This window comes from Megascapheus bottae, chromosome 21 (genome assembly GCF_031878675.1).
Source record: "Megascapheus bottae isolate mThoBot1 chromosome 21, mThoBot2.hap1, whole genome shotgun sequence".
In the NCBI taxonomy this organism is placed as follows: Eukaryota; Metazoa; Chordata; class Mammalia; order Rodentia; family Geomyidae; genus Megascapheus; species Megascapheus bottae.
This window is the reverse complement of record NC_143529.1, coordinates 32,635,345-32,657,426: the sequence shown is the minus strand read 5'-3', so window position 1 is coordinate 32,657,426 and position 22,082 is coordinate 32,635,345. Positions and strand designations below refer to the sequence as shown.

The 22,082-nt window shown below is 41.5% G+C and overlaps 1 protein-coding gene across 1 annotated transcript in view; it reads left to right on the top strand.

Annotated features, from left to right (window-relative positions):
- Positions 1-22,082, top strand: part of Dner (delta/notch like EGF repeat containing) — a 285,735-nt gene that overhangs the window by 251,545 nt on the left and 12,108 nt on the right. The window contains exons 10-11 of the mRNA XM_090354957.1: positions 10,306-10,419; positions 20,221-20,352. Of these exons, the coding sequence (XP_090211083.1) occupies positions 10,306-10,419; positions 20,221-20,352 (246 nt within the window). The remainder of the gene's footprint in view (positions 1-10,305; positions 10,420-20,220; positions 20,353-22,082) is intronic.

Sequence of the window (22,082 nt, the reverse complement as noted above, 5' to 3'; positions counted from 1 at the left end):
ATTCACTCTATAGAGCTGAGAATGTATGTGGCTTTGTGGTAGAGTGCTTGCCTAGTATTCATGAAGTCCTGGGTTCAATTCTTCAGCATCACATAAACAGAGGAAGTTGGAAGTGGCACTGTGGCTCAGGTGGCAGAGGGCTAACCTTGAGCAAAGAGAAGCTCAGGGAGAGTTCCCAGGCCCTGAGTTCAAGCCTCACAACTGGAAAAAAATAACTGTTTAAATCATAAAATTAAGACAAATAAGAGAAGGAGTGAGTCAAAGAAGATCAAGATGCATTCTGTCCATAAACTGCATTGCTATGTGGCACTTCCTTTTTACAACTACTTAAAGATAACGACAACAAAAAAGCCAGGCAATGATGGCTCATGCCTATAAATCCATGAGATTCTTATCTTCATTCAATAAACTACTTAGAAAAAGCCAGGAGTAGCACGGTGGATCAAGTGGTAGAATGCTAGCCTTGAGCAAATCGAAGCTCAGGAGCAGTGCTCAGGCCAAGTTCAAGTTCCAAGACTGCCAAAAAAAGAAAAGAAAAGCTTGAAAAAAGGATCTCATTAATGGGCATTGTTTAACTTTGCTATATTTATGGAGACATTTAGGCTTAAGTGTAAATAAGTCTTGTGAACATAAGGAGGTACCATAAACCCTCACATTGTAGCCATGTGGTAGAACTTTTAGAAGAAATCAGTATAAGAACAATAGGAGAAGGGGAAGGCAAAATGGAAAGAATTAGAGACCAAAGGGGCAGATGGCACTGTCTGGTCCAGAGCGAGAAAAAGGAGAGAAGAGAGTCCACAAGATCCTGAGCTGTTCTCTCCTGCGAGGACGGATGGTCCACATTTTCCTTTTGGGAAGCATTTCTGCCAACATGTGTCTTCTTATAGTCTGCCACAGGGACTCAGAAAACGCAGACAAAGCAATACCAACACTAATTATTGCTTATTTACAGTTAGAACTCCGGTAGACAGTAAGTAGGGGTTAGGTTTAAGCTCCCCCCCCACCTCTCTCTCTGTCTCTCTCTCTCCCTTCCTCATCCCCCTATGTCTCTCTCCCTTCCCCCCCCCTTGGTTGTGGAGCTTGAACTCAGGGCCTGAACTCTTTTGCTCAAGGCTTGTGCTCTACCTCTCTGAGTCACAGTGCCACTTCCGGTTTTCTGATGTTAATTGGAGACAAGAGTCTTAGGTTTTTACTGGCTGGCTGGTTTTGAATTTTGAGTCTCAGATCTCGGCCTCCTGAGTAGCAGATTACAGGCATGAGCCACCAGTGCCTGGCTAATCTTCCTTCTTTGATTTTTTTTTTACTGCCAGGTGTTTTAAAAGTTCAAATAAATGTGGAACTTTCTTTTTTTATTTAATTTTTTGTATTTTATTGTTGGGGTGATGTATAGAGGGGTTACAGTTATAGTCATCAGGTAGTGGATGCAGTACGTCTTGAACACTGATACCACTTCTCATGATGTTGCCCCCCTTTCCTTCCCCCACAGCCTATCAATCATCTTGTTTTCCCTTTTCCATTCCCTATTTCAAATAAATAAACATATATACAATCCACCAGGTAACAAAGTCAGATACGGTTACAACATGAGATTAAACATAAGGGGAAAAAATAAAAGAAATAACTGCACATAGTACATTGAGAACAATAAACAAAAAGATAAACCTTTTGTTTTCATGTCCTAGAGTTCATTTTATTTAGTCTCATCCTATATGTCCATATGTACACAGCTTTTGAACTACTGTGATCCTCTGCTGGGAGAGTCCTGGATGTGTACTAATTATTACAAATGAGCAAAGCCATGGAGCCTATGTTCCTTTGGGTCTGGCTTATTTCACTTAATATAATTTTTTCCATGTCTTTCCATTTCCTTACAAATGGGGCAGTGTCATTCTTTCTTATGACAGCATAGAATTCCACTGTGTATAAGTAACACATCTCCTTGATCCATTCATGTAATGAGGGACATCTGGATTGGTTCCATATCTTAGCTATGATAAATAATGCTGCAGGGAACACTGTTGTGCCAGTAAGTTCAGTATGGCTTTGTTTCTGGACATTTGGGTAAATGCCAAGGAGTGGGATTTCTGGGTCATAGGGGAGCTCTATGTTTAGTCTTCTGAAAAATTGCCATACTGCTTTCTAGAATGGTTGAATGAGTTTACACTCCCACCAACAGTGTAGAATCGTGCTCTTCTGGCCACATCCCTGCCAGCATCTGTTGATTTCTTGATCATGGACATTCTAACTAGAGTGAGATGGAATCTCAAAGTTGTTTTGATTTGCATTTCTTTTATGGCCAGAGATGTTGAGCATTTCTTCATGTGTGTATAGGGCATTTTTATTTCCTTTTCAGAGAAGTCTCTCTTTAAGTCTTTATTAGCCCACCTTTTAATGGGATAGTTGTTTCTTTGAGGATTTGTTTTTGAGTCATTCAAGTTTTTTTAGCTGCAGGTATATTTTAAATATGAGGTCCTTGCTTGTGGTATGGCTAGTGAAGGTCATCTCTCATTCTGTGGGCTTTCTGTTTAGCTTGCTAGCTATATCCTTTGCCATACAGAATGTCTGTAATTTAATGCAGTCCCATTTATCCAAACTTTTTTTAATTTGTTGTGTTTCTGGGTCTTTATCAAGAAATTTTTGGCCTGTGCCAAGGAGACCTAGGGTATCTCCTATTTCTTCTTGTAAAGTTTTCAGGGTATCTCTTTTAACTTGAGGTCTTTGATCCATTTGGAATTAATCCTGGTGCAGGGTGACATAGAAGGATCCAACTTTAGTTTTTTCCAGGTGCTTAACCAATTCTGCCAGTACCCCTTGTTGAAGAAGCTGTCTTTCTCTTTTCCTTTTTTCTTTCCTTCCTTCTTTCCTTCCTTCCTTCCTTCCTTCCTTCCTTCCTTTCTTCCTTTTTTTTTTTTTTTTGGTCCTGGGGCTTGAACTCTGGGCCTGGGTGCTGTCCCTGAGCTCTTCAGCTCAAGCTTACTGCCCTATTCCTGGAGCCATAGCACCACTTCTGGTTTTGTAGTGGTTAATTGGAGACAAAAATATCACGGCTTTTAGTGCCCCAGCTAGCCTTGAACAGTGATCCTCAGATCTCAGCCTCCTGAGTAGCTAGGATTATAGGCATGAGTCACCATGCCCACAACAAACTGTCTTTCTTTCATCCTAGTTTTGGGACTTTCTTAAAACCAGGAAATTAGGCAAGTATAGGTCAGAACATTTGAGAAAGAGAGACTTCTGTTATTGCTACATTCATGCCAGTGGTGCAAGAATAAACAGATTCCCCAAATGAAATTGTGACCATAACTCATAATTCTAAAGAGGAATTGGTGTGAACGAGAAGAGAATGCTTTTGAAGTGAGTGGTGCTAGAAAAGTTGTGTGGCCAAAGAGGAAGCACGGTGTTTTCACACAGCCGAATGTATTCCAAATGGACAAGAGGAATGGAGAGACCCTTACGCTGCCTTCTTTTCCTTTCTGTTTGCAAGCCCCTTCTCCCCTTTTGCTTTTGTGTGTGTGCATGTGTGCCTGTTTGGGGGCTTGAACTCATGACCTCGTGCTCTTGCTTAGCTTTTTCATCCATGATTGGTGATCTATTACTTAAGACAGGCCTCTGTTTCTAGCATTTTGCTGATTCACTAGAGATAAGAGCCTCTTGTATTTTTCTGCCTGGGCTGACTTTGAGCCTTGAACTTCAGTTACGTTTCCTGAGTAGCTAGGATTACAGGTGTGTGCCACCTGTGCTGGCTTCTCCTTTTACTTTTCCTGCTAGTGCTCCTGAGTGTTGGTGTAGGTAGCGCCTCTGTTTGTTTGTCTTATCTTCTTTGCTAAACCCTTTTCATATGGCTTGAGTCTACACCATTCCATTTCAGGGAACTCCATGGGGACAAATTTGGATTGCTCTGTATTATGCACAGCCTCTTCTTCTCTTTCCTGACTCAGTATACTCCACATCCCCATTGATTGTTGGTTCCCTCTGGCATCCCTCCTGCCCTGTCTTCTGCACCTCTGGGTCCACCCTGTCCTTATCCTCTATTCCAGCACATTCCTCCTCCTCCCTTTTGCTCGTGCAGTTAAGATCATCTCTGTCTATCATTTGGAGTCAATTCCCAAGCACGTGATCTGACTTCCTCCCAGATCTTCTTTCTGTTTGCTGTGACAATTACTGTTAGCTGTGCATTCTGTTCTTTTTGGCTTCTGACTTTATTTTCGTCTGTGTTATCGAGTAACCAGTGAAGACAATGACTTTCTCTTTTGAAATCTTCTGAAACTCTTAGCATGGTGGTTTATACAAAATGAGCCCTCAATAGCTCTATTCACTTGAATTAGAAGTACTGTGTTAAACAGTAATTAAATAAAGGAAGCTGACACAAATGTTTTTCTAAGTTGCAAATTTTTAACACACACATACACAAAAGCAAAATGCATGGAGTCCAAGCACATACACACACACACACACAGCATTTCTTTCCAAAACCCAAATACCCACTATTACTTTAAAATTAGTTTAAAGCTAGCTCATGATGAGAATAATGCAACTTTTAGTTAGTGTTCTCAACCTCAGAGTATCAAAGTCAACATACAGCATATCTCAGATTGCTTTTCCTTTCCAGCAGAATACATGAAATGATCAACCGTATTCTCATTTGGAATTTTGGGTGACATGAGGGAAAAAAAACAAACGCTGCCAATGTAAATTATAGCACACTAGCTGAGCTCAGTGGCTCATGCTTGCATCCCTTATCACTTTAGAGGTAGAGATGTGGAGGCTCATGGTGCAAGGTTTCCCTTAGCGGAAAGTTCATGAGACTCAGTCTCAAAAAAAAAAACAACAAAAAAAAAACCAGAACAAAACACAAAGCCGAGTGGACATACATCTGTAATCCCAGCTACACTGGAAGCATAAGAAGGAGGACCACAGTCTCTCATGAATGTGATACTCCACTTGAAAAGCAACAAAAATATAAAGGGCTCTAGGAAGGGTGGCTTAAGTGGTAGAGCACTTGCTTGGAGAACAAAGACTTCAGTTCAAGCCCCAGCACTACCAAAAACAAAAAAAGAGAAGGAAAAGTAAGTAAAGAAAAAGGAAGAAAGAAAAATAAACCAATATTTCAGAAACAACTTGTTTTTTGTATTTTATTGTTGGGATAATGTATCGAGGCATTACAGTTACATTCAGCAGATGTAAGGTGGTACCTTACATCTCAAACCTTGATGCTCCTTCTCTTTAGAAACAAAGTTTTTAATCAGAAAATTTTAAGTTGTTCAGAGTTGTGCACCTTAACTGAGGGCACGTTCAGCATAATTGCAGTTTGTCCACAGCGTTATACTGGGCCCGCATTTGATATGGGACTGTGTTTGACTGAGAGTGTGCTGGGAAGTCATGTTCCCTCTCTTCTCAATGGCTGTGTAAAACGCCCCTATGGGCATTTCCGCATCTCCTTGATAAGCAGATCTTGTGATTGTTCACTGAGCTGGCCATGCAGCTCTGATACACAGTTCTATGGTGGGTATCTTTACTCATGTTGTTTTCGTGCTCTGGTTTGGTTTGGAGGGAATTCCATCTCCAAAATGAGATCATCTGGTTAAAGTTTTGATTGCGTGTACTTTGTTCCTTTTTAGAACTATACAAATACAGAGTTGAAAGGCTGAGAACTCTTTGTTGGATGAAATTATTCCCCTTGCTACATCCTCCTTACTAATAAGCAAGCATTCCTGGATGTTTTCATGTGCCTGGCTCTTCTCCAGCACTGTCATAGATTCAAGAGCAAAGAAGTTAGCACTTCCTCCTCTTTGTCTTTCCTGAAGGAACAGAATAAGGCTGATTCCTGCAAGGAACAACAAGGCCAAGGTTGAGATGTGACCATTGTCAACTGTGAAACATCCGGAAAATGTTCAGACCTATGGCAGCTGGGAAAGTTTTCATGGAGAAATTTGAATAAAATCAGATGGCTGTCAAAGCAGATCTTAAAAGGACAAAGAATACCTCCAGCAGCTAATTTTCTATAGCTAGCTTTATTTTTCTTGAAGCCAAAATAATAGCACTTTTTCAGTTTTCAAATGCTAACTGTGACTATATTTTTGGTGACAACGAAAGTTTATAATTGGTACACGGTTCTTTGAATTCTTATTCATTTTAATTCTAAATTTACTTCTATCAAGAATCTTGTTGGAACAGAAACCTTTTGAGAAACATTGCTCTGCCACCTCAATATGAAAAGTATGAGTTTTTATTAATTTTGACTGAATTACAGTTTATTTTTGTCTGAGACTAAACATAAGTTTTGTAATAGTGCATTCTATGTCTTTGCCAATGGCTGATGCCATGTGTCATTCTACAGACTTGGTCTGAGTGTGGACCTGGTTTTTCCCTGACAAAATCGGGTGTTTTTGAGGCCCATTTGGAATTTGGAAAGGCTTCGACTTCTCTGGCAAGCTCACCTGTATGTCAGCCAAAGTACACTGGCTGTCTGTCATTCCTTTGAAAAGACGAGGATTCCAGGGTTACAGCCATCATTTCTTCCACGCATGAAGATACAGCCTGTGTGCTGGAGGTCCTCAGAGACTGTGGAGGAATCAGACAGGGCAAAAGAGAAGTTTGACTTGGCATAGGAAGTCCTCTAACAGTGGGAATCCCAGAGAGCTGTCAGTGCACCACAGCAGAATGGTGGTGCAGGAAAGAGCAGAGTTCCTGTTTCCAGGAGGGGACGTTTGCAGTGTCACTCCACAGCTGAGTTCCCATGTGCCAGCTGAGGTCTCGGCTGGGGGACAGTGTGCAGAATGGCATGCTTGTCTGTACAAACAGAAGGCCCAGGACAGTACTGGACAAGTGCCTGGGTCCCACAGGACACAGTGAGGAGCCCAGGAAAGAGACATGATGGGCCTGAAAGAGGCTGGTGTGAGAGGCAGCTCCTGAGCATAGCAGACAACCCAAGGCTGTCTGTTCTCTGTAAGAAAAGTTTCTGCCTCACAGTTCCCTTCCAATGACCAGAAGAATGACATGACAAACATCTGTTCCCTTGTATGGGGATTCCACAGCTTAGTATATAGAATTGAGTGTAACTCCTGTTCCCGCGGGGTTTGTGAGGCCACGGGATTCATAATAATCATGGTTTTGTAAAGATTTCCTTCATCTGGTCAGGTGCCAGAAAACATCAATGGATGCTCAAGAGACTGAATATTTTATCTTAAAAAAGGGGAAATTACAAGGGATATTATTATTGCCAAAAATAAAAAATAAAAATAAAAGCCCAAACATACTGACAAATTGTGTATTATCTGGGATGTTTATTGAATCTGTTTTGTTGACAATGTTCAAGTCTCAGTTCTCAACTATTTGGCCTAAAATTTTACTTCTCAGCCTTATTTGTCCTGAATTGTATTAAATTACTCTGAATTGGCTAGGGTATTACTAGACATTCAGTGATCATCTGACTGCTGTGTGTGTGTGTGTGTGTGTGTCCGTCCTGGGGCTTGAAGTCAGGGCCTGAGCACTATCTCTGGCATTCTTTTGCTCAAGGCTAGCACTCTATCACTTGAGTCCCAGCTCTGCTTCTTTCTTTTTTTGGTAGTTTAATGGAGATGAACATTTCACTGACTTTCTTGCCCAGACTAACCTCAAACTTTGATCGTCAGATCTCAACAGCCTGAGTAGCTAGGATTATAGGTGTGAGCCACCATTTCCCAGCCTGACTGCTTGTTTAAGGTTTCAAGTTATGAACTTTGGTGGTGGCATAAGTACCATTACTCTTCATGTCACTTGATTCCTATTGATTAGCTTCGGGGGAACCTACAAAAAAAATGTGACAATTTGACAACTTGTTTTGAGGTAAATATGGCTTATCAGTGTATTGTTCTTGTTCTTCTTCTTGTTCTTCTTGTTCTTCTTTTTTTTTTTTTTTTTTTTTTTTTGGTCATGGGGCTTGAACTAGGCCTGGGTGCTGTCCCTGAGCTCTTCATCTCAAGGCTACTACCACCCTACCCCTGGGCCTGGACGCCGTCCCTGAGCTCTTTAGCTCGAAGCTACTGCCCTACCCTTGAGCCACAGTCCCACTTCCCATTTTCTAGAGGTCAATTGGAGATAAGAGTCTCAGGTCCTTTTGTGCCCTGGCTGGCTTTGAACCTTGATCCTCAGATCTCAGCCTCCTGAGTAGCTAGGATTACAGGCATGTGCCACTGCACCTGGCCTCAGTGTGTTATTCTTTTAGCTGTGTTCATGTTATTTGGCAATCAAGGCGAAAATAAAAACCAAGATCTCTGGGAGAAGAGGCCCTGTGCACCCAAATGAATAATGGCCAGATATGTACTACTCTTTCAGTTTGATCTTTGGTATTACAAATTCAAGAAAGTTTCTTCCAAATCCCTGGAGCCAGAGTTTGGAAACTAAGATGCAGTACATTCCACCTGGCCCATGGCGGTGAGAGGTGGCTGGTATGAAGAAAGGCAATGCAAAGATGTGAAAAGGCACCTGAGATAAATATCTGGCAGAATATTGCTGATGATTGGAGATGATCTAGCATTAAAGCCTACCCATTCTGAAATGCTTGCCTCAAGTAAGTCCTTAGAGTTAGGGAGTTCTGTTGCTCTTCTTTTGATTTCTCTCCCTTGGTCTCAAGGCATTGGTGAAGGAACAAGAAGACAGTCCAACAAGGATAATTCCAGTGCCTGCCTGTGAGTCACTGGGTGTGGCGCCCATTTGCACAGTTTGTGCTAAGTAATGAAGTGGAGAGAAAAAGAAGTAAATACCATTTGGATAGTATTTGCTTCATGCTTCTTTTTCGTGAGGCTGTTGGGAAAGACAAGCACAGCATTATTTACATTCTTATCTGGGTCAGAATGCAGTTTGTCATCCTCTCCCGAGACTGGGGGCTGTGAGGAGAAGCAGACACTCATTTCTTCATATATCTCTCACCACAGCCTTACACCAGCTGCTAGCCCATCTCTCCAAAACATTAGATTTTTAATCAACACAATAAGCGTGTACATGTTCATTGTACATGTTCATTGTAAAAAGGCAACAAAGTACAAGACTGAGGTGAAACTCAAAGTAAGCTATTCTGCAAGTAATCCAATCTACTGGTGGCATTTTCCATCCACATGTGAATACATATAAATTATTTCCTCCTGTCCCTTTTTATCCCCTTCCCCACTTTCCTTTCATCCTTTTGTACCCTTACTGGGACTTGATATCAGGTCCTCAAGCTCTCACTTGCTTTTTTATTCATGCTTTACCACTTGAACCATGTCTCCAGTTATGGCTTTTTGTTGGCTAATTGGAGATAAAAGTCTCTTGGCTTTGTCTGACTGGGCTGGCTTCAAGCCAAGTTCCTCAGATCTTTTTAGCTAGTATTACAGGCTGGTAATCCAAGACATACCAGCAGTTTCCTTTTCTTTGTTAAATATAATTTTACTGTTATTATTAAGATGTAGCAGATTTTTTTCATAATAGGAAGCTTTCTGTTACTGTTCTGCAGAGTTTTATATAGGCTGCTCTTTGTTAAATAGCTGCTGAGCTCTATAGAAAGTTTTGCATTTCCTTGGCCAGTCTGAGGCAAACCATTTCTTAAGAAGAGCCTCTGGATGTGGCTAACTAGTGAGTCTGAATTCCAGTGCTTCCTTTCTCTGACCTTGTGGTTTTAACTTCCTTCCTCAGTTTCCTATTTGTAAAATGGGGGAATAAAGGAATCTTTCATAGTATCGCAAGGACGAAATTCAACATAAAGTACTGTGGGTATGTGAATCATGTCACGCGAAGCATGGTACATGCACAGTGTGTGGATTTTAGTGTGCTCAGCAGATTTGGTTTTGACATGTTGTCCAGGCGTCTTCTCTCCCCAAGTAGAGCACTCTGAAGCAATGGCCTCTGCATCTTCATCTTTACCAATCCCTTCTCAAGTGTGTTGACATTTATTCCATCTGCCTAGCTACATTTTTTCTGTTTCTTTGGGAGACTTAGAAAACATTTACTATCAAAACTTTTTAAACGGTCAGTAGAGTTAGCTTTGTGTGTCCTCACAGTTGGTAAAAAGCCAGATCAGAGATTTAAAGTAGGGCTAAAGGGCAGGGTGGAATTTGTTATTTTCTCATTAGGTGTGGTAGATTTATATCAGTCTCAGGTCATTCATGAATGGCAGGTGCATACATGTACTGATGAATGCACACACACACACACACACACACACACACACACACACACACACCAGGACAGTCCCTTTCATACTGTCCTTTGCTGGTGATACACTTCACTTTCAGAAAGAGTCTGGAGTGGCCTGGTCAAGTCACACTTACTTTCTGTCGATTTCTCCCCCTGCAGGACCACACTGTGAGCTGTTCAAGGACCCCTGCGCCAACGTCAGCTGTCTGAATGGAGGCACCTGTGACAGCGAAGGTCTGAATGGCACATGCGTCTGTGCCCCCGGCTTTGCAGGTGAGGCATCTCCTAGCTGAGATCTTCCTGCCGTCACCTCGGCGAGCACCCCAGCCCCCTGCACACAGATGATCGCAGCGTGCGGATCCCGCTGCAACAGGAGAGCAGGCGTGGCTCACGGGCAGAATTTTCAGACAGTCCACTGTGTTGTCATTCAGAGAGGCTCTGCAGAAATCAGCATTCAGTGCTTAGGTCTGCGAAGCTGTAGCTTTATTATTTTATTTATGTATATTTGGGGGAATAGTTTTATTATCCTCAAGTAGTTCTACGAAGGAGTTTTCATTGCCCAAAACAGTTTGTGAATGCAGTGTATCTTGATCAGTATCACCCCTTTCCAGTCTCGTCCACTCCACCTCTTCTTACCCACTCCGCCCCTTCTCTCTCACCCCACTCCTTTCTCACGTTTCTTTCAGCACTTTGTGTCCCACTGCATCTTGATTCGTGTCATCCCTTTGACATCTTCACCTCTTCCCCCTCCCTCTACCTACGCCTTCCTTTATTCTTCTCAATTCTGTGGTATATACAAGGCATTCCTGCCTGCCTTCTCTCCCCCATTTCATTCTTCTCTCCTCTCCTTGCCGCACCCTCCCACTCCACTTGTAGATCTCGGGCTTTAAAACATGAGGAACGATTTGTGATGAGCTCTAGGCATAATACGATAATGCACCTCGAGAGTGGGCACCTGTGTCTTGTTTTCAGAGTCAGATATGTCTTGTGTTCAGCTACCACGTTTACTTTTATTGAACCACGTACAAGTGACAGAATTTTGCAAATGGAAGGCGACTGGTGGCGGTGGTGGGAAGGAAGGGGAGCGTGCAGGAGCCACTGCCAACACTGGAAGTTGACTCCAGGGCAGGGAGGGAGGAAAGGGATGGGAGAAGGCTGGGGCCTGGAGGCTGCCTGTCCACTGCCCATGGTGAGGGTCATTCTGGAGTGCGGGTCATCCTAGTATGGGTTCTTATTTTTGCCCTTTTCGTTTTGTGCCAGCATCAGAACATGATTTCAGGATGTGGGCATGGTCCCCTAGAGTTTTCTGCTCATGGCTGGTGCCTCACACTTGAGCCACAGCTCCACTTCCAGGCTGAAGGGGTGATAAAAGTCTCACACACTTTTCTGCCTGGGACTGACTGCACATTGATGAGCTCCTCTGATGGCCTCCTCTTGAGTACCTGTGATTAGAGGTGTGAGCCACAAGGGGCCTGCTGGGCTCATTCTTCTAAATCCTCATCTCTAGCAGCTCCAGGGAGCTAGTCAGTCTCTCAAAGAAATGTGAAATGTGTTTGAATGGAGCAAAGTTTCTTCACCTTTTCAAAGAAAGTCAGAACCACCAGAGCACAAAACAATCCAATCTTCATGTTTTCTACAGAATCTCAAGTCCCCGACATCTAGGATGTAGGACAAAGTCTAGATTTTCAAAGTTTTCTTAGCCAACAAAGGCCTGAGGGTCTGAGTAGTCTGAGATTGGGAAGGTAGGCATGTCGGGATCTCCTAGAAGAGGTGGACGCATAAGCTACCGGGGGACACAATGTGCTGTGGTTTGTTGGGGAGCACTTGGCTGTGAGTACCGTGGTCTCTTTTGCTATACGTACATTGCCCCCTCCACACCCCAGGCTTCCACAATCCATTCCAGATCAGCCTCACCTCCCACCGCCTAGAGATGGCAAAAAATGGAAAATACAAGGCTACAGAAAACACTCATCACTTAAAGTTGCACGACTAAAAAGTATTAACACTTACATATATTTTGATATTCAGGAATTTTCCTGATGATTTCTGTGTATATTAACCAATACTTGAATGTAAAAGGAATCATATTAACTACACCGTTTTGGAACTTGATTTTTACTTCAATATACACATATCATTAAAATGTTTCCACATCAAGAAACATGCCTCTGTTCTATCATTTATGCTGGCTGTTGTCTAGTCTATTATATTATATCATGTAGTCTATTATATCATTTTTTATTTGTCTTTTATATTATATAATGATATTTTTTATCAGTCCATTTCCAATTTGGCATTTGAACCGTGGAGAACTTTGCCTTTTTATAAACAAAATGAAAAGAGATCCCCTACCCCACCCTCACCCCCACACACATTTATTTACCAGTACTGTAGGGCCTAATACTCTAGTTTGGCTTTTTTGCTTACAGCTGGTACCCTACGGTTTGAACCCCACCTCAAGTCTAGCATTCTACTGGTTAACTGGATATAGACTCTTGTGGACTTTCTTTTAGAGAATCTTTGGGTTGGGATAACCCAGGTGTTAACCTCCTGAATAGCTAGAATTACAGGCATGAGGTACCAGCACTTGGCAAAAAGAATATTCTTGCACAAACATCTTTGTATACTTATATTTTGGTACAAATTTCCTAGGAATAGAATCTCAGGATCTAAAAGAAATATATACATATATATTTTTTTCCTTATTCTCTGAGGAAAAATAAATGCCAGTGCAACAGCTTTCACTTCTTCCAAGTACCTCCTCATCCCTATCTGTTACCTCAGTAGGCTATTTCGGTGTTGTAGGTTCCTAGAGAACTTCAATTTTTTTTTATACATGAAGTTTATTTCAAAACAGTATCAAAAGACATACTGGAAACTAGAACATCTTTTTGTCTAAGCAAGAACTTCAAATTTTAACCATTTATTTCTTGTCATTTGTGTTTCTTCTGGGATATACTCTCCACTCCCACTTTTTATCTATTTTTCTCTTAGTGCATTCAGGCCAGCCTGCATATGATATAGCTCTAGTATTAAGTGTATCATACCTTATCTGACAAGGTAATAAGTACTTTTCCTTCCTCATTTGACTTTCAAATGTATACAAAGTGTTTCATATATCATACTTTAATTTTACGTAATTAAACCTTCATGTTTTCTTTTGATTTATTTTCTTGTTTCATGAAAGATTTTTCTCATCAAGACTTTATTCTCGCCTATATCATTATTATCATGTGAGACTTCATTTGTGCATTTAACTCTTTAATCCATTTTAAATTTGCTCTGCTATGTCATCAGAGAGAAAAATGTAATCTTTCCTCCCAAAGACTTCATGAATCTCCACCTGCCTACTCTTTGATGAGTCCCAGTGGCACCTAAAACTCAGATTCCTTTCAGTTTTTTCTTTAAAGATTTCCCAGCTCTTCCAAAGGTACTGCCACACTCCCAAGTCGTGCTTCCCAGAATCCAGGGAATCGTTTTCATACCATTTGCTTCTTCCTGCTTTCCCTCATCCACCTCCCCCAAGACCTCTGAACCCTTTTCAGATCCTCTTGCTCTTCAGAACCATCACCAGCCTAAAGTAGTTATTCCCCCATTGAGGGCTGCCCTTACTCACCTCCCCTTGCCTTAATCCATTTTCCAACAGCAGGGACCAGATCATGATGGGAATCTAACCTTGCCATCCCTTACCTAAAATCACCCACTGGCATTTTGTTTTCCTTAAGAAAACTTTCCAAGTCTTAAATCTAACATCAAGAATCCATGGGGTCTGATCCTATCCCGCTTCCAGCTTGTCCTAGCACCTCTGCCTGAATATCCGCCATCAGGCTCTTCCCAGAATGCACTACACTCCTGTTTCCTACCTGTACACTCAGCCAGTGTCAGCCCTATGCATCTCTTCGTGTTGCCCATGTGAGCAACGGGGAGACATAAAGTTCATAATAGGTTTAAATACCAGCTGGCAATAATTATGTCTGCATTTAATGCTGATAGGTTTTCAACATCACTTCCAGAAGAGCACAGTTGAAGTTGTTGGGGGGATTGTGCTACTCATATGCTTCTCCATAGGAAAAGAGTTCTGTGGCCAGACACACTGGGACTTAGGGATTCATGAAGGATCTTCCCTTATGTGAAGGCCTTGAGAGGTCTTGCAGCAGAGAATCCTATTTGCCTTTATTTCTCAAATATATTTGCTCATGGAACCATTTGTGCTTCCTGTAAACAGAACCTTTTGAACCCTGAGAACTTGTGCTTCATGAGAGAGCTTGATAAAATATTAACTCCTGCTATCTGAGTAGGATGAAGTCACTGTTCTCTGAGGCTGAGGCCTTGAAATCACCTTCTCTGTCATTGTGCATGGGGTTTAGCAAAGCCTTCATTTGGCCAACTGATTGAGAGTTCCCTGACCAAGTGGCAGGAACCAGGCAAGTCCACGAATCCAGTGTCACACTTACCTTACGTGCTCCTTCCATGCCTCTGAACGTAGAGACCCTCTGGGTCATTCACACACCAAGCCTGGGCTCATTGTCTTAGGGCCCACACATTCTTCATAGCTTTGTGTTCATCTAACCCACTGAGGCTTTCCCATTCTGACAGGTATGTAGTTCATTATGAGATTAATTTTCAATTTTTCTCTATATAGTATTTCATATATATATACATAAATGAAATATATCTGGAATAAAATATATGAATTTTAAGGGATAATATTTATTATAACATAAAATGTACATATATTCCCATTTGTAACAGTTTTTCCTCTATTAATCTGATATCTGTGTATGTTCTTAGTGAAGGGTCTCTTCACTTGAAGGGTCTACACTTGTTTTGTCCATTTTTTAATTCTATCTCCTCATGTCAAATGTGCATGCTAGCAGCATGCCTTAGGATCATTGATGTTGCTCCTGCTCACATATGTCAGTTTTTCTCATGGAATGTTACTGTTTCCCCTCCTTCTTCTGCTTCTCTCCATGGTAGGAAGTCTCTTCCTTCATAAGTGGTAGCTTCTGCTGGGCCTCTTTGAAGGTAGAGAGACTTGGGTTACTGTAATGTTTGTTTGTTTTTAGCAGTTACCTCTTTTCTGGAATGCTCTAGTCTCATTTGTGTATTTCCTGTCCTGGTCCTAGAACTACCCAGTTCTCCAACATCTCTGGATCCCCAGTGTAGAATGAGGTTAGAAATAAAGGACCTACGTACCAACTATGCTTGCATTGCTAGATTCCCTTAGTTGACAGAACAAGGAAGTGTAGGAGTCTAATAACTCACACATAAAATAGACATACACATATCTATAAATACCATACTGTACAGCTAGTGCTCTGTCCACCAAGGTGAATATGAATTCTTCATGACATCACAGGGGTCACCACAGTCCTTCTCCCTTGGTTTATTTATAAACTCTCATACCAGTAGCAACCCACAGCATGCATTTACGTAACTGTCCAGCCTCATATACATGCAGGGCGCGATCAATATTGTTAACTGATGTCCTTGTGGGAGATAGCTTTAGCAACCAGGCATAATGGTACCTGCTGCTCTCTTCATTTTGTCCAGCCAGTGTCACTCACTCACAAAGTTCCTTACATCAGCCCCGCTTCACACACCAAGTTTTCCTTCGTGTTGGTATTTCGGTTTGAACTCAGTACTCTTGTTAGCTAGTTTGCTCAAGGCTGGTCCTTACCACTTTAGCTACACCTTTGCTTTTAGCTTTTAATTGGCTAACTAGCGATGAGAGTCTAGTTCTAGCTGGCTTTGAACCACATTCTAACAATATTAACCCGAGTAGGTAGAATTACAAGTGTGAGGGGATTGGACTTAAACAGACTGCGTTGTTCAAACTACAGATTCAGTTCTCTCTTCTCTTTCCCTCCCTTCTCTATTCTTCCTCCTTCTCACATTTTCATTCTTTCTTATGTAGAGAAGCATCATTTCGTTTCTTAAGCACCATTCCTTGAAAAGGTTATGAATCTTTCCTTCACTGATGAGCTTTTAAACGTTCATAAATCAGTTGGTTATATGTGTGGAGTCTGGAGTTTCCTGTTGTTTTTCATGACTTTGTGTCTGTTTCTCTGCCAGTACAACTCAGTCTTTTTTTTTTTTTAAATCAGTTATGGGGCTTGAACTCTGGGCCTGGGCGTTGTCTCTGAGCTCTTCAGCTCAAGGCTACCATCCTACCCCTTAACCCAGTTAATTGGAGATAAGAATCTCATGGTCTTTAGTGCCTGGGCTGGCTTTGAACCTTGATCCTCAGATCTCAGCCTCCTCAGTAGCTAGGATTATAGGCGTGAACCACTGCGCCTGGCAACCCATTCTTAATTCATACAAATCATTGCAGCCATATAACTATTGAAATTGGGTAGAAGCATTCCTGTCACGTTACTCTTTTTTTTTTTTTTCAAAATTGTTTGGAAGCTAGTCCTTGTGAGTTAAGGAGTTTGGTGGCTTGATTTGACTGTCTCTTTTTGATCACTGGCCTTTCTTTGTGGCAGATAGGTCACTTGTCAGCCTGATGGTGCTTTGTAAACTTGGCTTGATGTTCTGGGGAGGTGAGTCTAGAGTAGACTCTATTCTAGAAGATGGCTGTACCTTATTGCTAATGGTAGGTGGCTTCGCTGACAGTACTGAGTGGTCAATGAAATCCCTGCACCCTGGTGGGTAGGCACTTGCAGTCCTCTGTGAACTTAGGACACTGTTTCTCTTGTACTTTGTTTGCCAGTTTCTGAACATTTCAACTTATACACGGTATTCAACAACAGGCCCCAGGGAACAGACTGTTTCTGGTGCATTTCTTTTTCTTCTTTCTTTTGGTGGCTGTGTCTTCCCTACAAATTACCTTGGCTTCCACACATTCCAACCTTTGTCTCCTCAATTTAGTGAAACCATGGTGTTCCAAATTGGTTAGAGGCAGAAGCCAAGGATGATTGTGGGCTCAGCTGCTTCATTTCCTTTCTTGTAGAAATCACAGTCATAAGCTGGCTAGGGTCTAAATCTTAAAAGTGCATGTGTATGGGTGTGTGGGTTTAAAAAACATTTCATCCAGTTGTCTAGCTGTTTATTGTGAGAAGCTAAGACAGTGATTCCAGCATTATAGAAAAAAAAATCTCAAATGCTTATTAAGACCTGTAGCTAAATCTTGATGTGTAACTAAAACATTTTACCCAGAGCCTGGCACATGGAAGACACACTAAAATCACAAGGATTGCCATTCGGGCTTTCAGTGTGAACTCTATTAACCCAAGGATATCCTAACAATGATCTTATTAGTTGGGTTATTTTTCATTCATTTTTTTCTGATTTATTCAAAGAAAACCTACATAATGAATCAGTATACTTGTATGAATAAGTGCTGCTAATATACATGTAGTGCCCCTTAGAAAACAATATTGAGAAGACATTGTGAAATATTTAAAGTTCGGAATGAGGCTCCTTGCCAGATTATTCAACTAAAAATTTATTCTGTATTCCTCGTACATGTTGTTATTCAAGAATAACAATGACAAAAGACCAATTGATTTTCTTGTTAGATGGAGAAAATAGAAAGTTAGCTAAAAGACAACTGGCTTAAGCCAAGTAAAGCATATAAACTCTTGCACCAAACTCAGCTAAAGTGAATATTGATTGGTGCCAGAACATCAGAATGCTGAAATGCATGAGAACACACCATGCTATCTATTGATGTAGAGAATCATAAATGAAGCCAAATTTGTTCCCAATAATGTATAATACATTTTGACTTTGTGAAGAAATCATGATCATCACAAGGCAGAGAATAGCAGTCATCCTTGAGCATCCTCTGGTTGAAATTCCCTTGAAAGCTCCATCACTGAAGTCTTCCTGTATCTTTTGAGCATTGTGGCACGCAAGAATGGCCTTCAATTGAGAGCTGTAAGGAGTGTCAATCGGTAAATTAGGCCGTTACAGTCCATGTAGAAAGGTCTGGAACTCTGCATCACTCCAGGGTAATTAGGCATAATTAGACCCCTGAATGGCTTCATTTAACCCTCAAGACAACTCTGAAGGACTCCATGTTGTACAATCCATAATGGCAACAGGACAGCATTCTCTGTGGGTCCCAGCTCTTATGATCATGTATCATATGTAGTTAGCAGCTGGCTACAGAAAGAGTTCTTTTACATTTTTCCTGCTACTTTTATTCCCATCTTCCAATCTATCGCATCCCCACAACAGGAAGTTGTAGAGATCTGAAGCTTCTGACCCCTTGAGAGTTGTTTAATGATCTCAGATCTAATATATGCGCTGGATTGCTCTGATCCTGACTCGGGTTTTCAACACCTTGAGGAGCTATAGGCCGAGCAGGTTGGTGGACAACACAGACAGCTCTGGGACTACACCGTACTGACTTTAGGAAATTAGAAGAGTGAGATGTTGACATGGCACTTCATGGAGCAGGGTGGGGCTTTTGGGTTTGCCGACTGTCAGAGACAAGGGGGAGTCTGGCCATTTTGTGTAGGCAACAGGTCATTCCATTCCAGAATTTGCAGTGTTCTGATCGCTAGCTAAAGCAAGCTTATTTAGTAAATACTTCCATCATCTAGGTCTTCCGAAAGGATTAGGAAGTAATACTGGCGTGTGAACCTGGCAAAGCCTTCCATTTTTACCTTCACTGCTTCTCAGCCGAGTTCTGATTGAGATGTCTCTCTAACTAGTCTATTGTTTGTTAGCTATTATTTGTTGTACTGTCATCTATCCTCTTTTCCACTCTGAGTGATTATGTCATCAATACCAAGACAACCACAAGAATAGGCTTCTAAGAATAATCCATTTCAGGTCCTTTTTGTTGATGTAAACAACTATTTCAAGAAGCAAATTCACTTAGATACTACTGCATTGAAATCAACCAAGTATGATGTGGATGCGGTCAATATTCCACTTGATAGACTTCACTCTCAAATGAAATTCCCAGATGCAAGCTATCTAAAGAAAGTGAAATGGACCAGATTTCAAAGATTAGTATGTCATTCCTCCTCCATGGCAGTCGGTGAGTGACCAGTGGTAGTTTTAGAAACACAAGGTAAACCAGTAATAAATAGGAAAGTGTTTTAATGCAAAGTAGTCCTTGAAGTAATTCCTTGAATGTGCTGAAATAGTATCTTTTGAAAAATGGGAACAGCATATTTTATTTTGCTCCTATACTGTCTATGATTAGAGCAATGGTAGCAGTTTTAGTTTTCCCTGCCTTGTTGATATATCTAGGCAAATAAAGGCTTATTTTGAAAATTTCTCTTTCTCAGTGCAGAACATTTTCATTTCCAGAGAGAACGTCTCAATTTGAAGTATCCTTTTCAACTTTGATGAGAAGCTTATCCGTTTTATATAAACTCATTGTGATGACTGGGAGCTCACTCGGAGATGGTTTTGTTCCTATAACATTTGATAACAAGTTATTTTCTGCAAGTTGCTGTTTGTTTTGGATGGGATGTGTTCTGGTTTGTAATTTTATACCAGGTTCTCAGAGGCAGGTAGGGATGCCTGAGCTGGTCTCAGCAGGGTCACGAACTCAAGGTTGCATTCCTTATCGTAGAAGGAGACATACTGGAACATGAACACCCCCTGGGTCACACTGCAAGGGAAGACTGTCAGATTTGCACTAACCCTGAGCTTTTCCATCTTCCCGAATGTCAGGCTCCAAATATATCTGTGGATTTGGAAAGGGAAGCACATGTTCATAATCAGGCTAAGTGCACAACCATATCCAGAAAAGAGATAACATCCAGTTTGGCACACCCCAATAATCATAAATGATGAGTTTTCCACTTTCTGGAGTTTCAGAGAGATAAATAACACCATTCAGCTGATGCAATCCAAAGTCACACAGACTTTAGTACAACTAGGAACCAAAGTTTGCTTTCAGATCAGCCCCAGAAGTTTTCTTCAGGCATGGTTCACTGTTGATGGAGAAAAGAAGAGATTTGTCTGACCAATGCAGTTTTTACCTCTAAAGATCCCTGCTCTGGAGTTTTCTGAGCTTTGTACCAGGAGCAGATTGGATTAGCAGAGCAAGGCCAGGGCTGTAACTGTAGCTATCTCACTGTTGCCCTTCCTTTTGTCCCCTAGGGGAAGAGTGTGACATTGACATCAATGAATGCGACAGTAACCCTTGCCACCATGCCGGAACCTGCTTGGACCAGCCCAATGGTTATACCTGCCACTGTCCTCATGGCTGGGTGGGTGCCAACTGTGAAATCCGTAAGTATCTCACCATCTCTTATGAAGTACTGTATTTTCCTTCAGCAAGAAGAGAATATCCACTGTAATCAGAAAACTCCCTGTCACTGATCACAAAGCAGGAGGTGCAGGATGATCACTTGAATAGCCCCTGGGGCCACCAGTCCCAGTGGAGTCCCTCTGTTTCTGCACGCTGCCTCCCCCATGCTTTTTGTGGGTTGCATCCAGCCTTTCCATGGGGTGAGCATCCTCAGATGTCATCCAGAGTTCACTGATGCTCAGGCAGCCAACGATATGCTTTCCAGAGAAAGCATTAGAATCGTATAAACACACACACACACACACACACACACACACACACACACACACACACACACACACAAAACAAGTCTCTGTGCTGAAATTTTTCAGAAGCAACTCGGGATAGAAATTCACTTTGCATTTATATCTTCAAACATATTTAGGTTCTCTCAATTGCCTGGAGAAAAGATCAGCCAGGATGAGTTTGAAAGAAACACTGAAAAACATTTTGAGCTGCTTCAAAGCTAAACGTTGTGCTAGGGGTGAATTTACGGATTATTTTTTTTTCTTTTAAAATTTGTCAGGATCATAGGTGAAGATGCATCTTCCAGGAGGGAGGTGAAAATGAGAACAGGGAATGGTAGTTTCTGTTGCTGGGAAACAGCTAAGATGTCAGTGGTGAAAGGTATTTTTTCAGGGGCCACTTTCTTCTCATGATAGAGGACATGTAAGCAGGCTGGTTAGGAGAGAATCCTTCTTCCCCATTCCAGACCTGTCTCCCTGCAGGAATGTTGTTCCAAAGGTTTTCCTTACCCTCTCCTACCCTCCTCTGATAATGGTGTGAACTCATTAATGGTGTGAGTTTGGAAAGAGGCAGACAAACATATGCAGCTCTGTCTGTCTCTGTCTATCCGGCTGTCTGTCTTCTTGAGTTAGCCTTTCCTTCCATCACTTACAATCCAGCTCTGCTCGGGGCAGGGTAGGGTTCTCTCCAGACTGTGTCTGAGGTAGGGAGGGCCAATATTAGGATATTTTCTTCAAGAAGCAGTGCATTCTCAGCCATCATTTCAACATCTTATCTTTTCACTCTCTGTCCTCTTGGTTCATGACATGAGAAAGAATATGGTAAGTATTTTTAGGCCTTCCTGACAGCCTTCCCAAATGATCTTTTGTAGAATAGTCTTAGGATCACCACTCTTTCCAAAAAAAATTGAGAAATGCTCCCTTGTTGTAGAGAAATGGGATGAAAAAGAGTTCCAGTAATTTTTAATAAAAGACTAAGGGCTATGAACTGGATTAAGATGTTAGTGTTAGTGTTGGCTAGTGGGATCTTTGGAGGAAAAGATTTCAATTTTGACCCATGAGACTTTGGTTCTCGCACTTATCATGGTGCTGGGTGACTGAATTTAGACATATAGAACCTTAATCTTATCCATAAACTGGTGATTATCTTTCATTCTAAAGTTTAGCAGTTCCCTAAAATGACAGGTTTTGTGTATTGGGGTAGAATGTTGTCTATTCGTCTCACGAAAAAAGAATATTTGTGGAAGTAAATATAATAGTAGGGTTCAGATAAGAAAATTCAGGCATTTAGAAATTTAGGATGTCTTTCATACTTTATGGAGGCAATGCTATGGTACAGAATTGTACCATATCTGTCTCTCTGTACACATGACAGAGTAATGAGATTCTCTTCCAATTCTAGTCCATCATTGCATAGCTATGTGACC